The sequence below is a fragment of the Giraffa tippelskirchi genome, chromosome 12 (assembly GCF_054371585.1).
Source record: "Giraffa tippelskirchi isolate mGirTip1 chromosome 12, T2T-mGirTip1v1.2.pri, whole genome shotgun sequence".
NCBI lineage: Eukaryota > Metazoa > Chordata > Mammalia > Artiodactyla > Giraffidae > Giraffa > Giraffa tippelskirchi.
The window spans coordinates 87774377-87791352 of record NC_137286.1 but is presented as its reverse complement, the minus strand read 5'-3'; the positions used below and the strand labels follow the sequence as shown (position 1 = coordinate 87791352).

The following is a 16976-nucleotide window of genomic DNA, read 5'->3' as shown; positions in this document are numbered from 1 at the left end:
AATTGAAATTAGTGAATGTTCCCAGCTTTGTTAATTAAGTTGCATTCTTGAATGATAGTTCGATAAGAAATGAAATATGTTTGCTTTGGGGAAATTATTGTTGTGCTAACTGTGTAATTAGCTATGCCATCTTGAAATTGTAATTTCCTAATTTCTCACAGGACTCGAAAGCTTATTACCACCTGCTTGAACAGGTGGCTCCAAAAGGCGATGAAGAAGGTGTTCCTGCTGTTGTTATTGATATGTCAGGGCTGAGGGTAAGTCCACACCCCAAGTCGTGTTTCAATGCTATTATTCCCCTGCATTGGCGGCTCCATCGCCCTGTGTGATGCTGGCTCCAGAGGTCCATGAATGGACATCTCTGCTTAGAGCCCTGTTAAATTGTTAAAAACTGTTAACAGTTTGGGGTAATAATTGTGGAAAATTGAATCTGGGAATAAACATTAAGCAAAGAGAGGAATGGAGTCCATGCATTGCAACAAAAGATCCTGAATTACACAGTGTAGTTCCTTCATGCCTCAACCAGGACCCAACTTGGCCAAAAAACAAATAAATATCTTTTAAAAAGAAATTTGAAAAAAAAAAACTCATTCCTGAATGAGAAGTAAAGTATCTGAAATATATAATCTATAGTATTAACTCGTAAAGCATCGTATTAAGAGATAATTCCAGTTTTAGTAAGTTCTAATTGTCTGAAAGTTAGTGCTTTCATAGACTTTTAAGAGCATTAAAAGGCAGTGAACTGTATTTCAACAAAACTTTAGTCTTCTAATAAGAGTCTGCTTACAAATAACTAGAAATTCTCTAGCCCTATTTGAATAGACTTTTAATATGTTAAGGAGTGATGTTCAATCTGAAGTCTGCAAAGCCAAATTGGTATTATATATTTATCAGTGACACTATGTAGGTTAAATTTTATCTTGTCAGAGTTGCAAGTACACCAGCTGAATGTGGGTAAAGAACTTAAACGAATCAGAAGCTCTGGTTTGCAGATGTAAATATTTTTTGCAGATGTAAATATTTTTAATGAAATAAAAATAAGTGTAATTTATTATTTAATAAGTGAACTTTTTGTGAAGTTTATGCAAGAAGATCATCCGGAGAAGGGACTGGCTACCCACTCCAGTATTCTTGCCTGGAGAATCCCATGGACAGAGGAGCCTGGTGGGCTACAGTGCATGGGGTTTCAAAGAGTCGGACACAACTGAGCGACTAACACTACTACTGCTGCTGCTATGCCAGAAGATAATAAAAAGAAAGCCTAATGGTTGAAAATAATTAAGATCAACTTAAATGATAAAATTGTAGAATCTGTTGCATCTCTTTAAAAATGAGACAACCAACCATTCATCTGAAATGGTCCTGCTCTGTATAAAGATAGGAGGACTCGATTAATTAACTCGATATCCCTCTTACTTGCAACTTTCTAATTTGTGTGTGTGTGTGTGTTAGTCACTCAGTCGTGTCTGATTCTTTATGACCCCATGAACTGTAGCCCACCAAGCTGCTCTGTCCATGGGATTCTCCAGGCAAGAATACTGGAGTGGGTAGCCAGTCCCTTCTCCATGGGATCTTCCTGACCCAGGGATAGAACCTGGGTCTCCCACATTGCAGACAGATTATTTACTGTCTGAGTCACCAGGGAAGCCCCTTCTGATTTGGGTCCAGGCAAATAGAAGGACTAATTTGCTGTTATTAGGTGTCTACCTGAGGTCGAATACTGAGGGTTTCGGTAAGATGCCCACCTCTTTTCCATGTTACCCGTGTCTGCTTTGTGCCGGAGAAGCTCTGACCCAGCCTTGACATGGTTGTCCTTTTCCATTGCAGGAGAAGGACGACATCCAGAGGGCAGAATGCATGTTGCAGCAGGCGGAGAGGCTGGGCTGCCGCCAGTTTGTCACGGCCACAGATGTTGTCCGAGGGAACCCCAAGCTGAACTTGGCTTTTATTGCCAACCTCTTTAACAAATACCCTGCCCTGCACAAGCCTGAGAACCAGGACATCGACTGGGGGGCTCTTGAAGGTAACTGGAAACCAGTTGAGTAAATGTTCTGAGAAGCAGTCACGGTTCTAATTCAAGAGTAATTCAGAATCACCTCCTAAGCAAACATAAGCCCCTCACGTGGGAGATTTGCAAACAGGTCATCAATTCTCTGGTACCTAACAAAGAGAATAAATAGATTAATCAAGTCAATTACGGCCAAGGAGGAATAATCAACTACCATTCTATCGCATCCATTATACATGGGCTTCATCCATTATCAGAATTAAATGTTTTAGGGAAGGCAGTGCATTTAATTATCAGATGAAATAAATCCTGAGTTCCAAAAGCCTAATTTATGTACTTAATAGACTGAGTATTAATTCCTAGAGGCAAGAAATTGCAGCCACTTGTCATCTAAAAATGATATTTAACTTACACTAAGAGGTGCTTACTGAGGTTTTTGTTTTGTCTCTGATTTGGGTAATGGAGGTCATGGAATAATATTTTGAGGCAAAATCCATGACAGTTATATTTAAGGGGTTAATGGCCTAAACCTAGACAAAAGTCACATAGCTTTTAGTCAGGTTCTAATAGGTGAAGTTGCCAGAGATGTTTTTCTCTTTTTTTCCCATTGTGAATGAGTCCCAATGTTGAGATAGAAAAATCAATACAAAAATAATAATAAGTGAATATCCCCAAAGAAAGGAAATCTACATTTTAAAGAACTGGTTAATCCTTTTCTACAATGCTTTACTCCAGCTGGAAATGCAAAGTCAATCCATGTTCCAACACTCTGCATTTGTATGATTTTGATGTATGGTGGTCAGGGGTCCATGCATTCTGTTGACTACCAAGTTTGTATGTCAAGCCCTCTTATCACCTATTTCCAGCTGCTTCTAGGTCATCTACATTTGGGTCCATCCCTGTCGCTTGAAATTGAGCGTATTGATCAGAATTGATCAATATGAAAAGCAGAATTGATCATTTCCCCCCTCCTGCATTGCCTCTTACCCACCCCCAAACCTCCCATCCCATCCAGTCTCCTTTAGAAATTCTCCATTTCCATGAGTCATACCACATTTTTCACTCTTCAGTCACCAAAACCCTGGGTTCCACTTTGATATCTTCTTCTCCTTCACCCCTAAATCTCTTGAATCAGCAAATACTAATAATTCTTCCCACAGAATGACTTTTAGATTATTATTTTTCCTTTCTGCTCTTCTGGACCCTTACTAAATCATACACCAACTGTTTCAGTAGGTCTTAGGGGCCTAGCCCTCTATCCATCAAGCACTTGAATGCGCCCGTATGCTGGTGTCAAACACTCTCCCCTCTGTGTATTTAATTTAAATGCATATTGCCTTGCAGTAATTCTGCACACGGCTGCCAAACACATCATAGTACTGCTTTCATTATAACTCTGCCTTGCTCAAGAATTTATTACAGTAATTGAAAAAGAACCCATAATGACTGTCATTATCTAATGTATCAACCAAAATCTGCTACCTGGCATCCAAAGATCCCCAATTCTGGTTCCAGCCACTAGACAGCCTTATCGGTGTGGACCGTACTACACAGATATCTGAAAAGTCAGTTTCCAACGGTCTTAATACAGACCTTGTCTGTCGTTCCCTTTGTGTTCATATTTACGTAATCTCCTATCCCCCCCTCCATACTTGTCCCCCCAAATCCTCTCCTATTTCCTCTTTACCATCCAGATTTTACTAGCCCTCTAAGGTAAAGCTCAAATTGCACTGCCTCCAAATGTAGCCTGTACAATTCTCTCCTTTATCTCAACTCAAATATAAATATCCACCTCATATGGTAGCCCTCTAGCTTGCATGATCCCTCTTTGATTCTCAAAATACATATTTTTTCAGAAAGAATTAAGCCTTTGAGGGACAACCCTGAATGGTTTCCCCACATGGGCACTTGTATGCTGTTAATACTAATAGATGCTGTTCTCATTGAATTGAAATGGAAAAACAATTAATGCAGAATAGCAACCCCCATTCAAATCTGTTAGGGTTTTTTTTTAATGCTACTTTCAGTGTTTATGACAGCTGCTTTAGTTAAACTTTGATTATAAAAAAGCATATTTTCTTGGTGCCTGAAAGATAACTAGTCTTCATTCATTTAGGTGAGACGAGAGAAGAGCGGACGTTTAGGAACTGGATGAACTCCTTGGGTGTAAACCCGCGAGTCAATCATTTGTACAGGTAAGAATATTGAGGGCCTCTTCCTGAGCGTGAGGTACCAAGACCTGTGAAGATGCCCAAGCTTTCAAATATCATTCTGGTGTGCAGTTCTCTCTGAAAAACGTGCGCACCTCAGTGAGAAGAGGGGAAACACCGAATTGAGCAGCAGGTGTTAAAAAACTCACTTCCTTTCATCAACCTTGCTATGTATTTAGTACAGTAAGTCCCCTACATATGAATGAGTTCCGTTCGGAGAGGGTGTTCCTAAGTCCATTTTGTTCAAAAGTCCAGCAAACTTAGCCTAGGTAACCAACTAACGCAATCGGCTGTATAGTACTGTACTGTAATAGGTTTATAATACTTTCCACACAAATAATACATTAAAAAAAAACAGAAAAATAAAGAAAAACATTTTTAATCTTACAGTACCTTGAAAGGTATTGTGGCACAGTACAACAGCTGGCACACAGGGGCTGGCATCAAGTGGACAGGCAAGAAATAAAGATACTGTATTCTGTATGCGCATCCTCCGTGCATGTTCAGTCGCTTAGTTGTGTCCGACTCTTTGTTACCCCATAGACTGTAGCCCGCCAGGCTCCTCTGTCCATGGAATTTCGCAGGCAAGAATACTGGAGTGGGTTGCCATTTCTTTCTCCAGAGGGTCTTCCCAACCCAGGGATCAAACCCAGATCTCCTGCATTGGGAGGTGGATTCTTTACCATGGAAACCTGTACAGTAAAGTACACAGATGCATAGCCACTTGTAGAGGGTGCAGGCACATGGCAATGTATGCCAGACATGTGCCCTAACTTATATGATTGGACACGCAAACATACATTCACGTCGTTGAAAGTTTGCAACTTGGAGGTTCATATGTTGGGGACTTACTATACAAAAATCATAATCCAGCAGTAAAAGAACAAATCAACTCTATGTTATACCCAAGATCTGCTCACAAGCAGGCCAAATAGTAAATGTTCAGTTTGTGGGTGTGTCTCCAGTGCCATTTGTTGGAGCTATTTATTTTTCTGGCGAAGGTATGTTTCTGCTGAAGAGGCATTAGTGGTCACACCTGGAGGACACTTCTAGGAAGCTCCCTCCCTTTCTCTGAGTCAGAATTTCTTCCCCTCTAAAGATGAAGTCGGAGAAGGCAATGGCAACCCACTCCAGTACTCTTGCCTGGAAAATGCCATGGACGGAGGAGCCTGGTAGGCTGCAGTCCATGGGGTCGCTAAGAGTTGGACACGACTGAGCGACTTCACTCTTTGCTTTCATGCATTGGAGAAGAAAATGGCAACCCACTCCAGTGTTCTTGCCTGGACAATCCCAGGGACGGGGGAGCCTGGTGGGCTGCCGTCTATGGGGTCGAACTGAGTCAGACACGACTGAAGCGACTTAGCAGCAGCAGCAACAGCAACAGCAAAGATGAAGTGACTGATACCAATGTGGCCAAGTTGCTGGGAATGTTCCTTGAACTAATGTATAAAGAATTGCCTGGCCCGCTCCAGGCCCTTCATAAATATTGGGTCTCTGAGAATTCTTTTGTGTTTGTTTTCATTCAGTGACTTATCAGATGCCCTGGTCATCTTCCAGCTCTATGAAAAGATTAAAGTCCCTGTTGATTGGAACAGAGTAAACAAACCACCATACCCCAAACTGGGGGGTAACATGAAGAAGGTAAATGATGACTCTTGTGAGGTTCTGGTCGTCAGGTGAAGTCATAAGCCCACAAGAGCACTGTGTGAATACTTTTATCAGGAAGCCAAGCTCAGATAAGAAATGCTTATCTGGGGATTAACTTAAGAGTACAGCAATCAGAAACCTGAGTGGTTTTTGTTAAAGGGAGTTCATTATTTCAGTTGATTGCTTATTTATAATTCCGAGTTGGATGTCTTTAAGCGTCATGATGTAAAAATTCTAATTAAGATAATTAGAGCAAGCAGAGCTGTGGGGTGCCTTTCCCTCCAGCAAGATCCTCATTCTAATTTTCTAAAAGATCGAAACCTGTGCTAACAGTTTGACATGTACAAATAGTATGTCTAGTGAGAACACATTGTTTTGTAAAAGCAGCCAAAACCACGGGGGTGGCACGAACATTTCCCACCATTTATCGTCCCTGTGACCCAGTAGTCCATGAATCGTAGCCACAGGAACACCCATCCCATATGTCAGTCCACTGTGTGCTTACAGGATCTGGATTTTCCAGGTCAATCTCTATGAATTCAACTATTTTAGGGATAGTATAGACAGGTTATTTAGTATGGCTTTCTAGTTATGTCATGGGATAGAGCCATGAAAATGGTCATCATAATAACTCATTTTGGTTTTACACCGGGTACACTATGAATATTTTTTTTTCTTTTGATGAGAGTGAGGGGCTCTGTTTAAGAAAAGGTGGAAATAAATAAATAAGACTTCCCTGCAGGTCCCATGGTTAAGACTTCCAGCTCCCATTGCAGGGGGTCTGGGATTTCAATCCTGGTTGGGAAACTAGATCCTGCATGCCGCAACTGAGACCCGGCGCGGCCAAATAAATTTTTTAAAAAGATGGAAAATTATTTGACTAATTTAGAATCCTAGAATTGCAGAACTAGAGACTTGAGAGATTATTCGGTCTGACCTTATTATTTCATTTTGTGTCTATTTTTATCATCTTACTCCCTCTGGTATTTATCATCAAAGAGATGATGACATTAGATTGTTTCCTTTACTGCTCATTAACAGCTTGAGAATTGTAACTACGCAGTGGAACTGGGCAAGAATCAAGCAAAGTTCTCCCTGGTTGGCATTGGTGGACAAGATCTCAATGAAGGAAACCGCACTCTAACTTTGGCCTTGGTCTGGCAGTTAATGAGAAGGTAATACGGCTCAGGGAAATGGCATTTTATTGAACATATTCTTTAATTATATTTATTTATTTTTAATTAATTGATGATTGCTTTACAATATTGGTTTGACTGAATGTATTTTTTAATCTAGAAAAGTACTAGCAAATTTCAGGAATGTGATTTAATCCAGTAAAACTGTATTTTAAGCTAAGCTTAAACCCAAAGGAATGTTGTCGGGGGGCTGGGCATGTCCTGTTTTTTGTTTGTTTGTTTTTTCTTTCATTTCTATCAGTTTTGTTTCAGGTCCTTTGAAATTCTGTTGTCAAGTTCATCAGTATTTTAGGTTGTTATGTTTTCTTAATGAATCACCTTTTTCATGTGGAGTGACCCTCTATGCCTGATAATACTCTTTTTTCTCTAAAAGCTATTTTTCCAGATAGTGATACAGCTTCTTGATTAGTTTTAGCATGATGCGTTTTTCCCCATCCTCCAACTTTTAACTGATTGATGTAAATACAGTCACTTATCCTTTAAAGAGACTTTCAAAATAAGAGAGGAAATATGCTATATTTACCTACATATCTGTCATTTCGGGTGCTTTTCTTTTCATGGTATAGATCCAGATTTCTATCTGATACCATTTGCCTTCTACTTGAGATATTTCTAGTGGTGCAGATCTGTCGGCAGGGAATTATTTCAGCTTCTATATGTCTGATAAAGTCTTTATTTCATTTTTGCAAGGTATTTTATCTGAGTGTAGAATTCTAGGTTGATGGTTTTTTCTTTCATTATTTTGAAGGTAGTGTTCACTGTCTTCTAGCTTGCATTGTTTCCAGTGATAAATCGATTGTATTTCTTATCTTTGTTCCTCAGTGCTAAGTCGCTTCAGTTGTGTCTGACTACTTTCGACCCTGTGGACCATGGCCTGCCAGGCTCCTCTGGCCATGGGAGTCTCCAGACAAAATACTGGAGTGGGTTGCCATTTCCTTCTCCATTGTTCCTCTGTAGGTCATGTCTTTTCTTTTCTGGCTTCTTTCAAGATTGTCTCTTAATCATTGGTTTTGAGTAGTTTGATTATGATGTGCTTTGGTGTTTCTTGAGCTTCAGATTTGTTGAGCTTCTTGCATCTGTGGGTTTACAATGTTCGTCAAAGTTGGAAAGATGTTGGCCTTTCTTTATTCAAATTTGACCCCTGTACCCACCCACCCTAGTTTTTCAGGACTCTTAAGTATTTGATCATTGAAGTTGTCCCAGAATTCACTGATGCTCAGATCATCTTTTTCCTGTGTGTTTCATTTTTTCTTCTCTGTTTCATTTGGAATAATTTCTATTGTCTTAAATTCACTACTCTCTTCTACAGTGTCTACCATTAATTCCGTTTGGTGTATATGTTTTCCATCTCAGATTTTATAGTTTTCATGTATAGAAATTTGATTTAGGTCTTTTTGACATCTCCTATATCTCTCTCCTTAACCTTCTTGGGCATACAGAATATAAGTACAATAACTGCTATTTTTGTTTCTATTAATTGATTTTTAACCTCACTATATGGGTCATACCTTCTTGCTTCCTGGAATGCCTACTGATTTTTCACTGTATGTAAGGCATTGTGAATTTTACCTTGCAGTTTGCTAGATATTTCTGTATTCCTTTGAACATTCTTGGAATTTTGTCCTGGGATGCAGTTCAGTTCAGTTCAGTTCAGTTGCTCAGTCGCGTCCGACTCTTTGCGACCCCATGAACCACAACACGCCAGGCCTCCCTGTCCATCACCAACTCCTGGAGTCCACCCAAACCCGCGTCCATTGAGTTGGTGATGCCACCCAACCATCTCATCCTCTGTCGTCCCCTTCTCTTCCTGCCCTCAATCTTTCCCAGCATCAGGGTCTTTTAAATGAGTCAGCTCTTTGCATCAGGTGGCCAAAGTATTGGAGTTTCAGCTTCAACATCAGTCCTTCCAGTGAACACCCAGGACTGATCTCCTTTAGGATGGACTGGTGGGATGCAGTTATATTACTTAAACACAATTTGATCCTTTGGAGCCTTACTTAAAATCTTAATTAATCTTGACCTAATTTTGCCTCTCAATACTGAGATAATCTCATCTGAGTACTTTACTTGATGCTCCATATATCATGAGATTTGTCTACTCTGACTGGTGGGAGCCAGATGTATCCCACGCTTGTGTGAACTCCAAGGATTGCTCTGCCCATTCATTTCTGCAAGTTCTTTTCCCAGCCTCAGTGTAATTTGCTCAAATGCATGTACCAAGTAGCACTCTGCTAAGCACTCGAGGTAGAACTTCTGAAGATCTCTGGATCTTTAGTTCTAGATGACTCTGTGCTCTAGGCAGCTCTCTTCTCTCTGCTGTTCTGCACACACATTCTAGAACCATGGCTTCCTTGAGTTCTCAACCCTGTCCTGTCAGCTCATCGAGGCTGTCATGCTCTGAGTTCTCTTGCCCTGCACTGCAGCCTTGGAATTCTCTGTGCAGTAAGCTGGGACAATCTTGGGGTTCACCACATTCGTTTTCCTTCTCACAGGGACCCCTGTTTTGTGCTTCCTGTTGTCCAAAGTCTAGACAACACCATTTCATATTTTTTCATTGTGTTTTATGTGTTTAAGGCAGAAGGGTCAGTCTGGTTCCTGTTATTCCATCATGACCAGAAGCAGAATTTCCTGCTATTTCTATAACAGAGAACTTTAGATACCTTTTAGTTGTTCAGTCACTCAGTCGTGTCTTTGAAACCCCATGGACTGCAGCACACCAGGCTCCCCTGTCCCTCACTGTCTCCCGGAAGGTCACTCAAACTCACGTGCATACCTTTTAGAGCCAAACATAAATTTGATTAATGTGAGAGCTCTGTGGATAAACTATTTAATCAATAGTAGAATATAATAAGATACACAAATGGAAGATAAATTATGAGAAAAGTAAACAATTTTTGGTATAAAAGCATAAACCTGGGGAGAATTCTAGATAGCAAAGCTGTAAGCATTAACTAGTTCACTTTTACATGCTTTACTCTTTTCCTCCTATACTGATAGCCCTGAGCAGGCAGACATCTTCCATTCCTTAATTAGAACCCATGTTAGAGTGACTTAATTCATTTTTTTACCTGGAAGGAAGCCCCAGAAACCATATGTCACATTACATTATATCTAACGAGGTAATGGCAGAGACAAGGTTTGTCATTTCCTGAAGCACAGAAGCTCTGTTCCCAGGCCACTGTCTGCAAGTCCTAATATTTATAACGGTCCTCAGAGTAATTATGTCAGTGTTCCCAGGTGATGGAGGGTGATCCGAAGTGATCATAATCACTACCTGATTTACATTTGCTTTATCAAGTATGATGCTCCATTACCCTTTTCTCAACTGGGATCTCTTTAATGATCAAAGGCAGATGTCATAGGCTTCTCTGGCACAGAAAACACCACAGTTAAAGCAGCTTTAACTCTAGTCCCTGTTACACTGCCTGTATCTAGAACATTGCTGAAAATTCCTAAGAGCTGTTCTTACCAGTGTATTTTCAGAAACGCCTTCTGAACTCCCCACTATTTTATTTCCCGTGTGTGTTTAATTCTTAACAGAATGGCTTTTGGTACTGATTGCTTTGAAAACCAAAACCAAAGTCTTTTTAGTTGCCACAGTTAAATTGACTCTTGGATCTGAAGATGAAAGCATCTTTGATATTTTGTTTTAGTGACTTAAAAAAATACTCAGGCCAGCTCTATTCTATTTTGAATTTCATAATATCTGAAAATCACCTTGTAATATGATCTTTGTTCTGAAAGTTTTATAAAAATGTGACCCAACATCACAGTTTAAGGCTGGTATATATATATATAACAAGGACTAGTTTGAGCTGAGTCTCTTCCTGGTTAATAAGTCCTATTTCTCGTGAGTCTTTACTGTACAAGAATTGTGGGGACTTCCCTGGTGGTTCAGTGGTTAAGACTCCAAGCTGCCAGTGCTTGGGGCACAATTTGATCCCTGTCGGGAAACTGAAGATCCCACATGCTGTGTGGCATGGTCAAAAGATTAAAAAATAATAATAATAATTTCCTATAAGAAAATGGACAGAGAAATTCCTTACTGTTGAAGGTGATGAAATGACTGCTAATTATGTAAATTCCAGCAGAAGGGGACTTTTTGTTTCTCTGTGTGCCACATATTAACAGATCTAATACATTTAGAGCCAGTTCTAGCTGAAATTTATTTCACTGGTTTGCACAGATGTGTTAATTTGGTCATTTATCTGGACAATAAATGACATGTCATTTTTCCCCCTAAAAACAAATGAGAGCCTAAACCTCCCTTTCCCCTTCAGTAGCCTGGAAATTGGTCTCAGATTGGAAAGCTGGCAGATTGCGTGTGTATAAATTTGGAGACAAAAGCCTGAGGCAAGTAGACTGCCAGCAGACAGCAACAGTAGACTCTAGCCAAGGAACACGAGTCTGCAGCAGGCAAAGGAGGGAATTCTCTCCAAATCAAATAGGCTGGGGACAGTGAATTGGGGACAGGTCTGTGAAAAACAGAGCAGCTAGGTTTGTCCCTCAGGGTCACATGTTATATAAATAAACCACGAGTTCGATGGCAGGAAAGCACGAAAGTCATAATCACAGCCCTTCCAGCCCCACATCCCATCCATCCCCTGCTGTTGGATGAGGCCCAGCCTAAAGCTGGGACTCATGGGGCCGTTTCATTTTTTTAATGTTTATTGGAGTATAATTGCTTTACCGTTTTATTAGTTTCTACTATACAGCAAAGTGAATCCACAATACGGGTACATGCGTGTGTGCTCAATCTCTCAAATTGAGTTTGACTTTTTGCAACCCCATGGACTGTGGCCTGCCAGGCTCCTCTGTCCATGGGATTTTCCAGGCAAGAATACTGGAGTGGGTTGCCATTTCCTCCTCCCGAGGATCTTCCCACCCCAGAGATTTGAACCCTCATCTCTTATGTCTTCTGTATTGGCAGGAGGATTCTTTACCACTGAGCCACCAGGGAAGCACCCCCCCCCCCAATTTTATTTTTTGGTAAGGAAAAGTTGCAGAAGCTCTTTTCCTCCCCATTGACAATAATGGGGAAGTGCTTTCATCTGAAGAAAGTGGGTCATTACTCCTTTTTCAGAGATAACACTTGAAAACCGTGTGGGAGATCATGAAGGTTGGTGTTTTCCACAGAAGCAGTAATTGGAGGTAGATACCCAATGGGTTATGTAAGCAACACCCTGGGCGGAGGGTGACCTCATTTAGGGAGGCCCTCCAGACAGGCAAGGGACTTGAATTTCAGTTTAGATAACTGAAACTGAAAATTTCAGTTTGCACGCTGAAACCCTAGTCTTTCGTGGGTAATTTCACCACCTCCCCCTCACCCTTAACGAGACTGAACCTTGAGGCCAGCAGACCTGCCCACTTGCTCACTGCTTGCCTCTCTATTTCCCTTTTGAGAGGGATCAGCTTGGGGAATGGTGAGTCTTCTCTGCTCCCTGGAATTTTAAGAGCCTGAAGCATCGTAACGTTCCTCACCACCACACTTCTCATAATCGTGTGTCTCAAAGGCAATTCTTACTCTCAAACGAGAGATTAACTAGAGATTAATTTCTACTTCTGTCTTATACCGAGGAAACTTTTGTATTTTTTCTTTGTTATGTTAGCTGGTTGGGCTTTTCTTTTTTATTCACCTATAGCTGATTTACAATGTTGTGTTAATTTCTGCTGTACAGCAAAGTGATTCAGGTATACATGCATATGCATATATATATGTGTGTGTGTGTGTGTGTATATTTATACATTCTTTTTCATATTTTTTCCATTATGGTTTGCCACAGGATGTTGAATACAGTTCTCTGTGCTATAGAGTAGGACTTTGTTGTTTATCCATTCCATAATTAACAGTTTGTATCTGCTAACCCCGAATACTTCCAATACATCCCTCCCCCACCCCTTTTCCCCTTGGCAGACAGAAGTCTATTCTCTATGTCTGTGGATCTGTTTCTGTTTTGTAGATAGGTTCATTCGTGTCATATTTTAGATTCCACATATAAGTGATATCATGTGGTGTTTGTCTTTCTCTTTCTGGCTTACTTCACTTAGTACAATCATCTCTGGTTTCATCCATGTTGCTGTAAATGGCGTTATTTCATGCTTTTTGTGGCGAGTAATGTTCCAGTGTGTGTGTGTGTGTGTGTGTGTGTGTGTGTGTGTCTTCTTTATCCATTATCAGTGGACATTTAGGTTGTTTCCATGTCTTGGCTATTGTGAATAGTGCTGCTCTGAGCATGGGGCTGCATGTCTTTTTGAATGATAGTCTTGTCTGAATAGATGTGCTTGGGCTTGCCTAACGTTGGATTGTTCTTTGATTTTCATGGTTCCTTTAAGAAAAGCACCACTGGTTCAAATCCTTTGCTTCATTTTTCTTTCCCTGCTTCCCTTCCGCTTTCCCTTCCCACAATGACGGTGGTAGTTGCTCTGCATCACACTCTACATATAAAGTTCTATTTTGTTATTCTAAAAGGAACTAGTGTTATTACATATTCTTTTTTCCTCAAATGTAATGGTATCCAGGCCATCTTCTGCAACAGGAAAAAATAAAAATAAAAAGTTCTACGCTGGCAACTCTGTGAATAGTGAATTTTTTTCTTATTTTTTTAAATTTTTAGTAGAGTATAGTTGACTTACAATGTTGTGTTACTTTCTGGTGAACAGCAAAGTGATTCAGTTATACAAATACATATATCCAGTCTCTTTTAGATTCTTTTCCCATTTAGGTCATTATAGAGTATTGAGACAGAGAAGGCAATGGCACCCCACTCCAGTACTCTTGCCTGGAAAATCCCATGGACGAGGGAGCCTGGTGGGCTGCAGTCCGTGGGGTCGCGAAGAGTCGGACACGACTGATCGACTTCACTTTCACTTTTCACTTTCCTGCATTGGAGAAGGAAATGGCAACCCACTCCAGTGTTCTTGCCTGGAGAATCCCAGGGATGGGGAGCCTGGTGGGCTGCCGTCTATGGGGTCACACAGAGTCGGCCACGACTGAAGCGACTTAGCAGCAGCAGCAGAGTATTGAGAAGAGTTCCCTGTGGTATACAACTGTGAATTCTCTAGTGACTTTTCTCCAGAAATCATTCTTGGTTTTGTTCAGGTACACACTGAATATTCTTGAAGAAATTGGAGGTGGGCAGAAGGTCAATGATGACACTATTGTCAACTGGGTGAATGAAACACTGAAGGAAGCGGAGAAGAATTCATCCATCTCTAGTTTCAAGGTAACGTGCTTCGCCTCCTGCTCGCGGCCACCTGCTTTACGCTTATCTTTATCGCTTTCACTCTGTCTTCAAGAGTGACCTTCAGTCTGAGGCCTTCGAGGCACCCCTCCCGTTTTGATTTTGCTTGAGTGACCCATTATTGTTTTGATGTTCATAGGCCATTTCATTGACAAATTTCTTGTCACTTTCCTCCCTAATAATTAATTTTAAAAATCCAGTCATTTTTTTATAAGGGATTTTAGGCACTGTTCTTCCAAAGTAATGTAAAATACAGTATTTTTTTAAGCGTACACAGCTCCATGGTTCAGATCGTTAACATGATGAGGGTGAAATGTAAAATGCTAGAAGATCTCCCATGGGGTATTTTCTTTTTTTCTTTGAGAAAAAAAGCAGTTGTGTACTTGTATCCAAATCCCATTTTTATTAATAACAGCATTATATTTTATTACTTTTCTTATCTCATGTTTTAAACATTAGCTGGATTCTTTCTCAAGGGCCCTGAGCACTTGATCCACGGTATAGTGTGGGTGTCCCATTGTAACTACATTTTCTTGATTTAAAGGTCAAGATTGGGGGAGGGACCCCTTCAGAGTTATATTCACAGGGTGGGTGAGGCAGTTGGTCATGATGTCAATCCTCTGCTTCAAAATCAAGAGAAAAATGAAAGTCTCTCCCCTCCCAGAAAGGGCAGGGGGTGTATCTCTGGGCTGGGCTATACCGGGGTACCTGGACTCTGCGAGCTCAGCACAGTAAACAGCCGGCTCTGTCTGCCCTCCGCTTACCATTCCTTTGGTCTGAAGAGCTGAGCAGCGGTCGAAGCAGAGACTGGTGATCGACATGAGCAAATCTTTCCAGAGAGAGATTAAGGAAGGTGGTGAAGAAGGGTGCTCCCAGGACGGACTGCACTCTGAGGACCAGGGCCTTCTTGTTTGTAAGGCCTTCTTGTTCACAGATATCGTGAAGATAGCTTTACCATTTTCCTGATTTTTTTTTTACCACTTTGCGTGGCATGTGGGATCTTAGTTCCCTGACCAGGGATCGAACCTGTGCCTCCTGTGACGGAAGCACAGAGTCTTAGCCACTGATCCACGAGGGAAGTCCCACCATTTTCCTGATTGTATACTGAGGAATCTGGGGCTCATTTAACTCCTGAAGTCATAGCTAGTAATTGCAGGTGGTGTCTACTAGGGAGGGGAAAGCACCTTTCACTGCAAGGTGAGGTTCTAGAGCAGAGTGTATCTGCTATGCAACGAAGGTTAAACAGTCCCGGAAGTGCATCTCTTGGTAGAACAGCTGCCACTTTACAGGAACGAAGCCCATTGCATTACCCGACAGTTTCTGGGGTGTTCCTCTTCGGAATGTTTAACAATTTTTTTCTCCTTGTGATGCTCAGGGTGAATTTTCTCCTATCTTCTCACCAAGTTATTACAGAATAGGTCAAAAAAAAAAAAACCACATTGCTTTTTTTTTTCTTTTCTTTTTATTGATTTATTTTTGTTGTTTTTTAATTTTTACAATGTTGTGTTGGTTTCTGCTATGCAACAATGTGAATCAGCCATTATACATATATCACCTCCCTCTTGAGCCTCCCTGCCCCGACCCTGTCCTACCCATCTAGGTCATCACAGAGCACAAGACTGGGATTTTAAGTGAAATCTTTCAAAAAATGAGCATAGCCCACCCCCCATTAACCACTGTGGAAACAGTCCTGGTCCCCCCTCACCTATGAACGCTGCTGACTGCTGACCATCTCGCTGCCCATCAGCCTCCCAAGACTGTGGGAAGAAAGTAGGGAAGAAGCTGAAACCCCAGTCTCTCCATTTTGCTTTCCTTGTGCTTCTTCACCAAAAAATTCTATGGAGATAGAAGCTCTGGCTAATAATGGGAATTAGAGTATGGTTATATGTATATTGATTTTAATTTTGTGGTAGGTCTTATATTACCTGGGCTTCCCTGGTGGCTCAGACAGTAACGAGTCTGCCTGCAATGCAGGAGACCTGGGTTCGATCCCTGGATTGGGAAGATCCCCTGGAGAAGGAAATGGCAACCCACTCCAGTACTCTTGCCTGGAGAGTTCCAGGGACAGAGGAGCCTCGTGGGCTACAGTCCATGGGATCGCAAAGAGTCGGACACTACTAAGCAACTTTCACTTACATTACCCAGAAATAAGTAAAAATGGACCCATCCTATTTTTTATGTTATTTTATTATTCTTATTTTTATTTCATTCATTTTTATCTCTTGGCCGTGCTGCGCAGCATGTGAGATCTTAGTTCCCCCACCAGGGATCGAACCCATACCCCCTGCATTGGAAGAGTCTTAACCACTATACCGTGACCAAGGAAGTCCCTACCCTTCCTATCTTTTTAAAATATTTTTGTACCTCTGCAGAGGGCCTGTGCTGGAGACATAGCATCTTACAGGGGTCCCACGTCTTGTTTCTTGGTTAGAATTCATTCTGATTTGGACCCTCAAGGTATGAGGTGTTTAGACTTGACTGTGCTCAGATGGTGACATGCAGTTGCCTCTCCCTGTCTGTACTCGCAGGTACCCGAGAGAGAGAGCAGAGTTTTGTGCATTCACAGCTCTGGGTGAACAACTCCCTGCCTGTTGGCAGACAATGGGTTTCCTCTGCATAGTGAGCCACCAGGAAGCGACTGACACCCCCTAGAGAAACAGCACTTGGTTTGAAA

The 16976-nt window shown here is 41.3% G+C and overlaps 1 protein-coding gene across 8 annotated transcripts in view; it reads left to right on the top strand.

The window, feature by feature from the left end:
• The window catches only part of LCP1 (lymphocyte cytosolic protein 1), a 90309-nt gene that overhangs the window by 68567 nt on the left and 4766 nt on the right, over positions 1-16976 (top strand). For all 8 annotated transcript variants that reach the window (XM_081547406.1, XM_081547408.1, XM_081547402.1 and 5 more), the window contains 6 exons: positions 162-257; positions 1828-2023; positions 4125-4203; positions 5745-5859; positions 6907-7040; positions 14161-14284. In XM_081547406.1, the coding sequence (XP_081403532.1) occupies positions 162-257; positions 1828-2023; positions 4125-4203; positions 5745-5859; positions 6907-7040; positions 14161-14284 (744 nt within the window). The remainder of the gene's footprint in view (positions 1-161; positions 258-1827; positions 2024-4124; positions 4204-5744; positions 5860-6906; positions 7041-14160; positions 14285-16976) is intronic.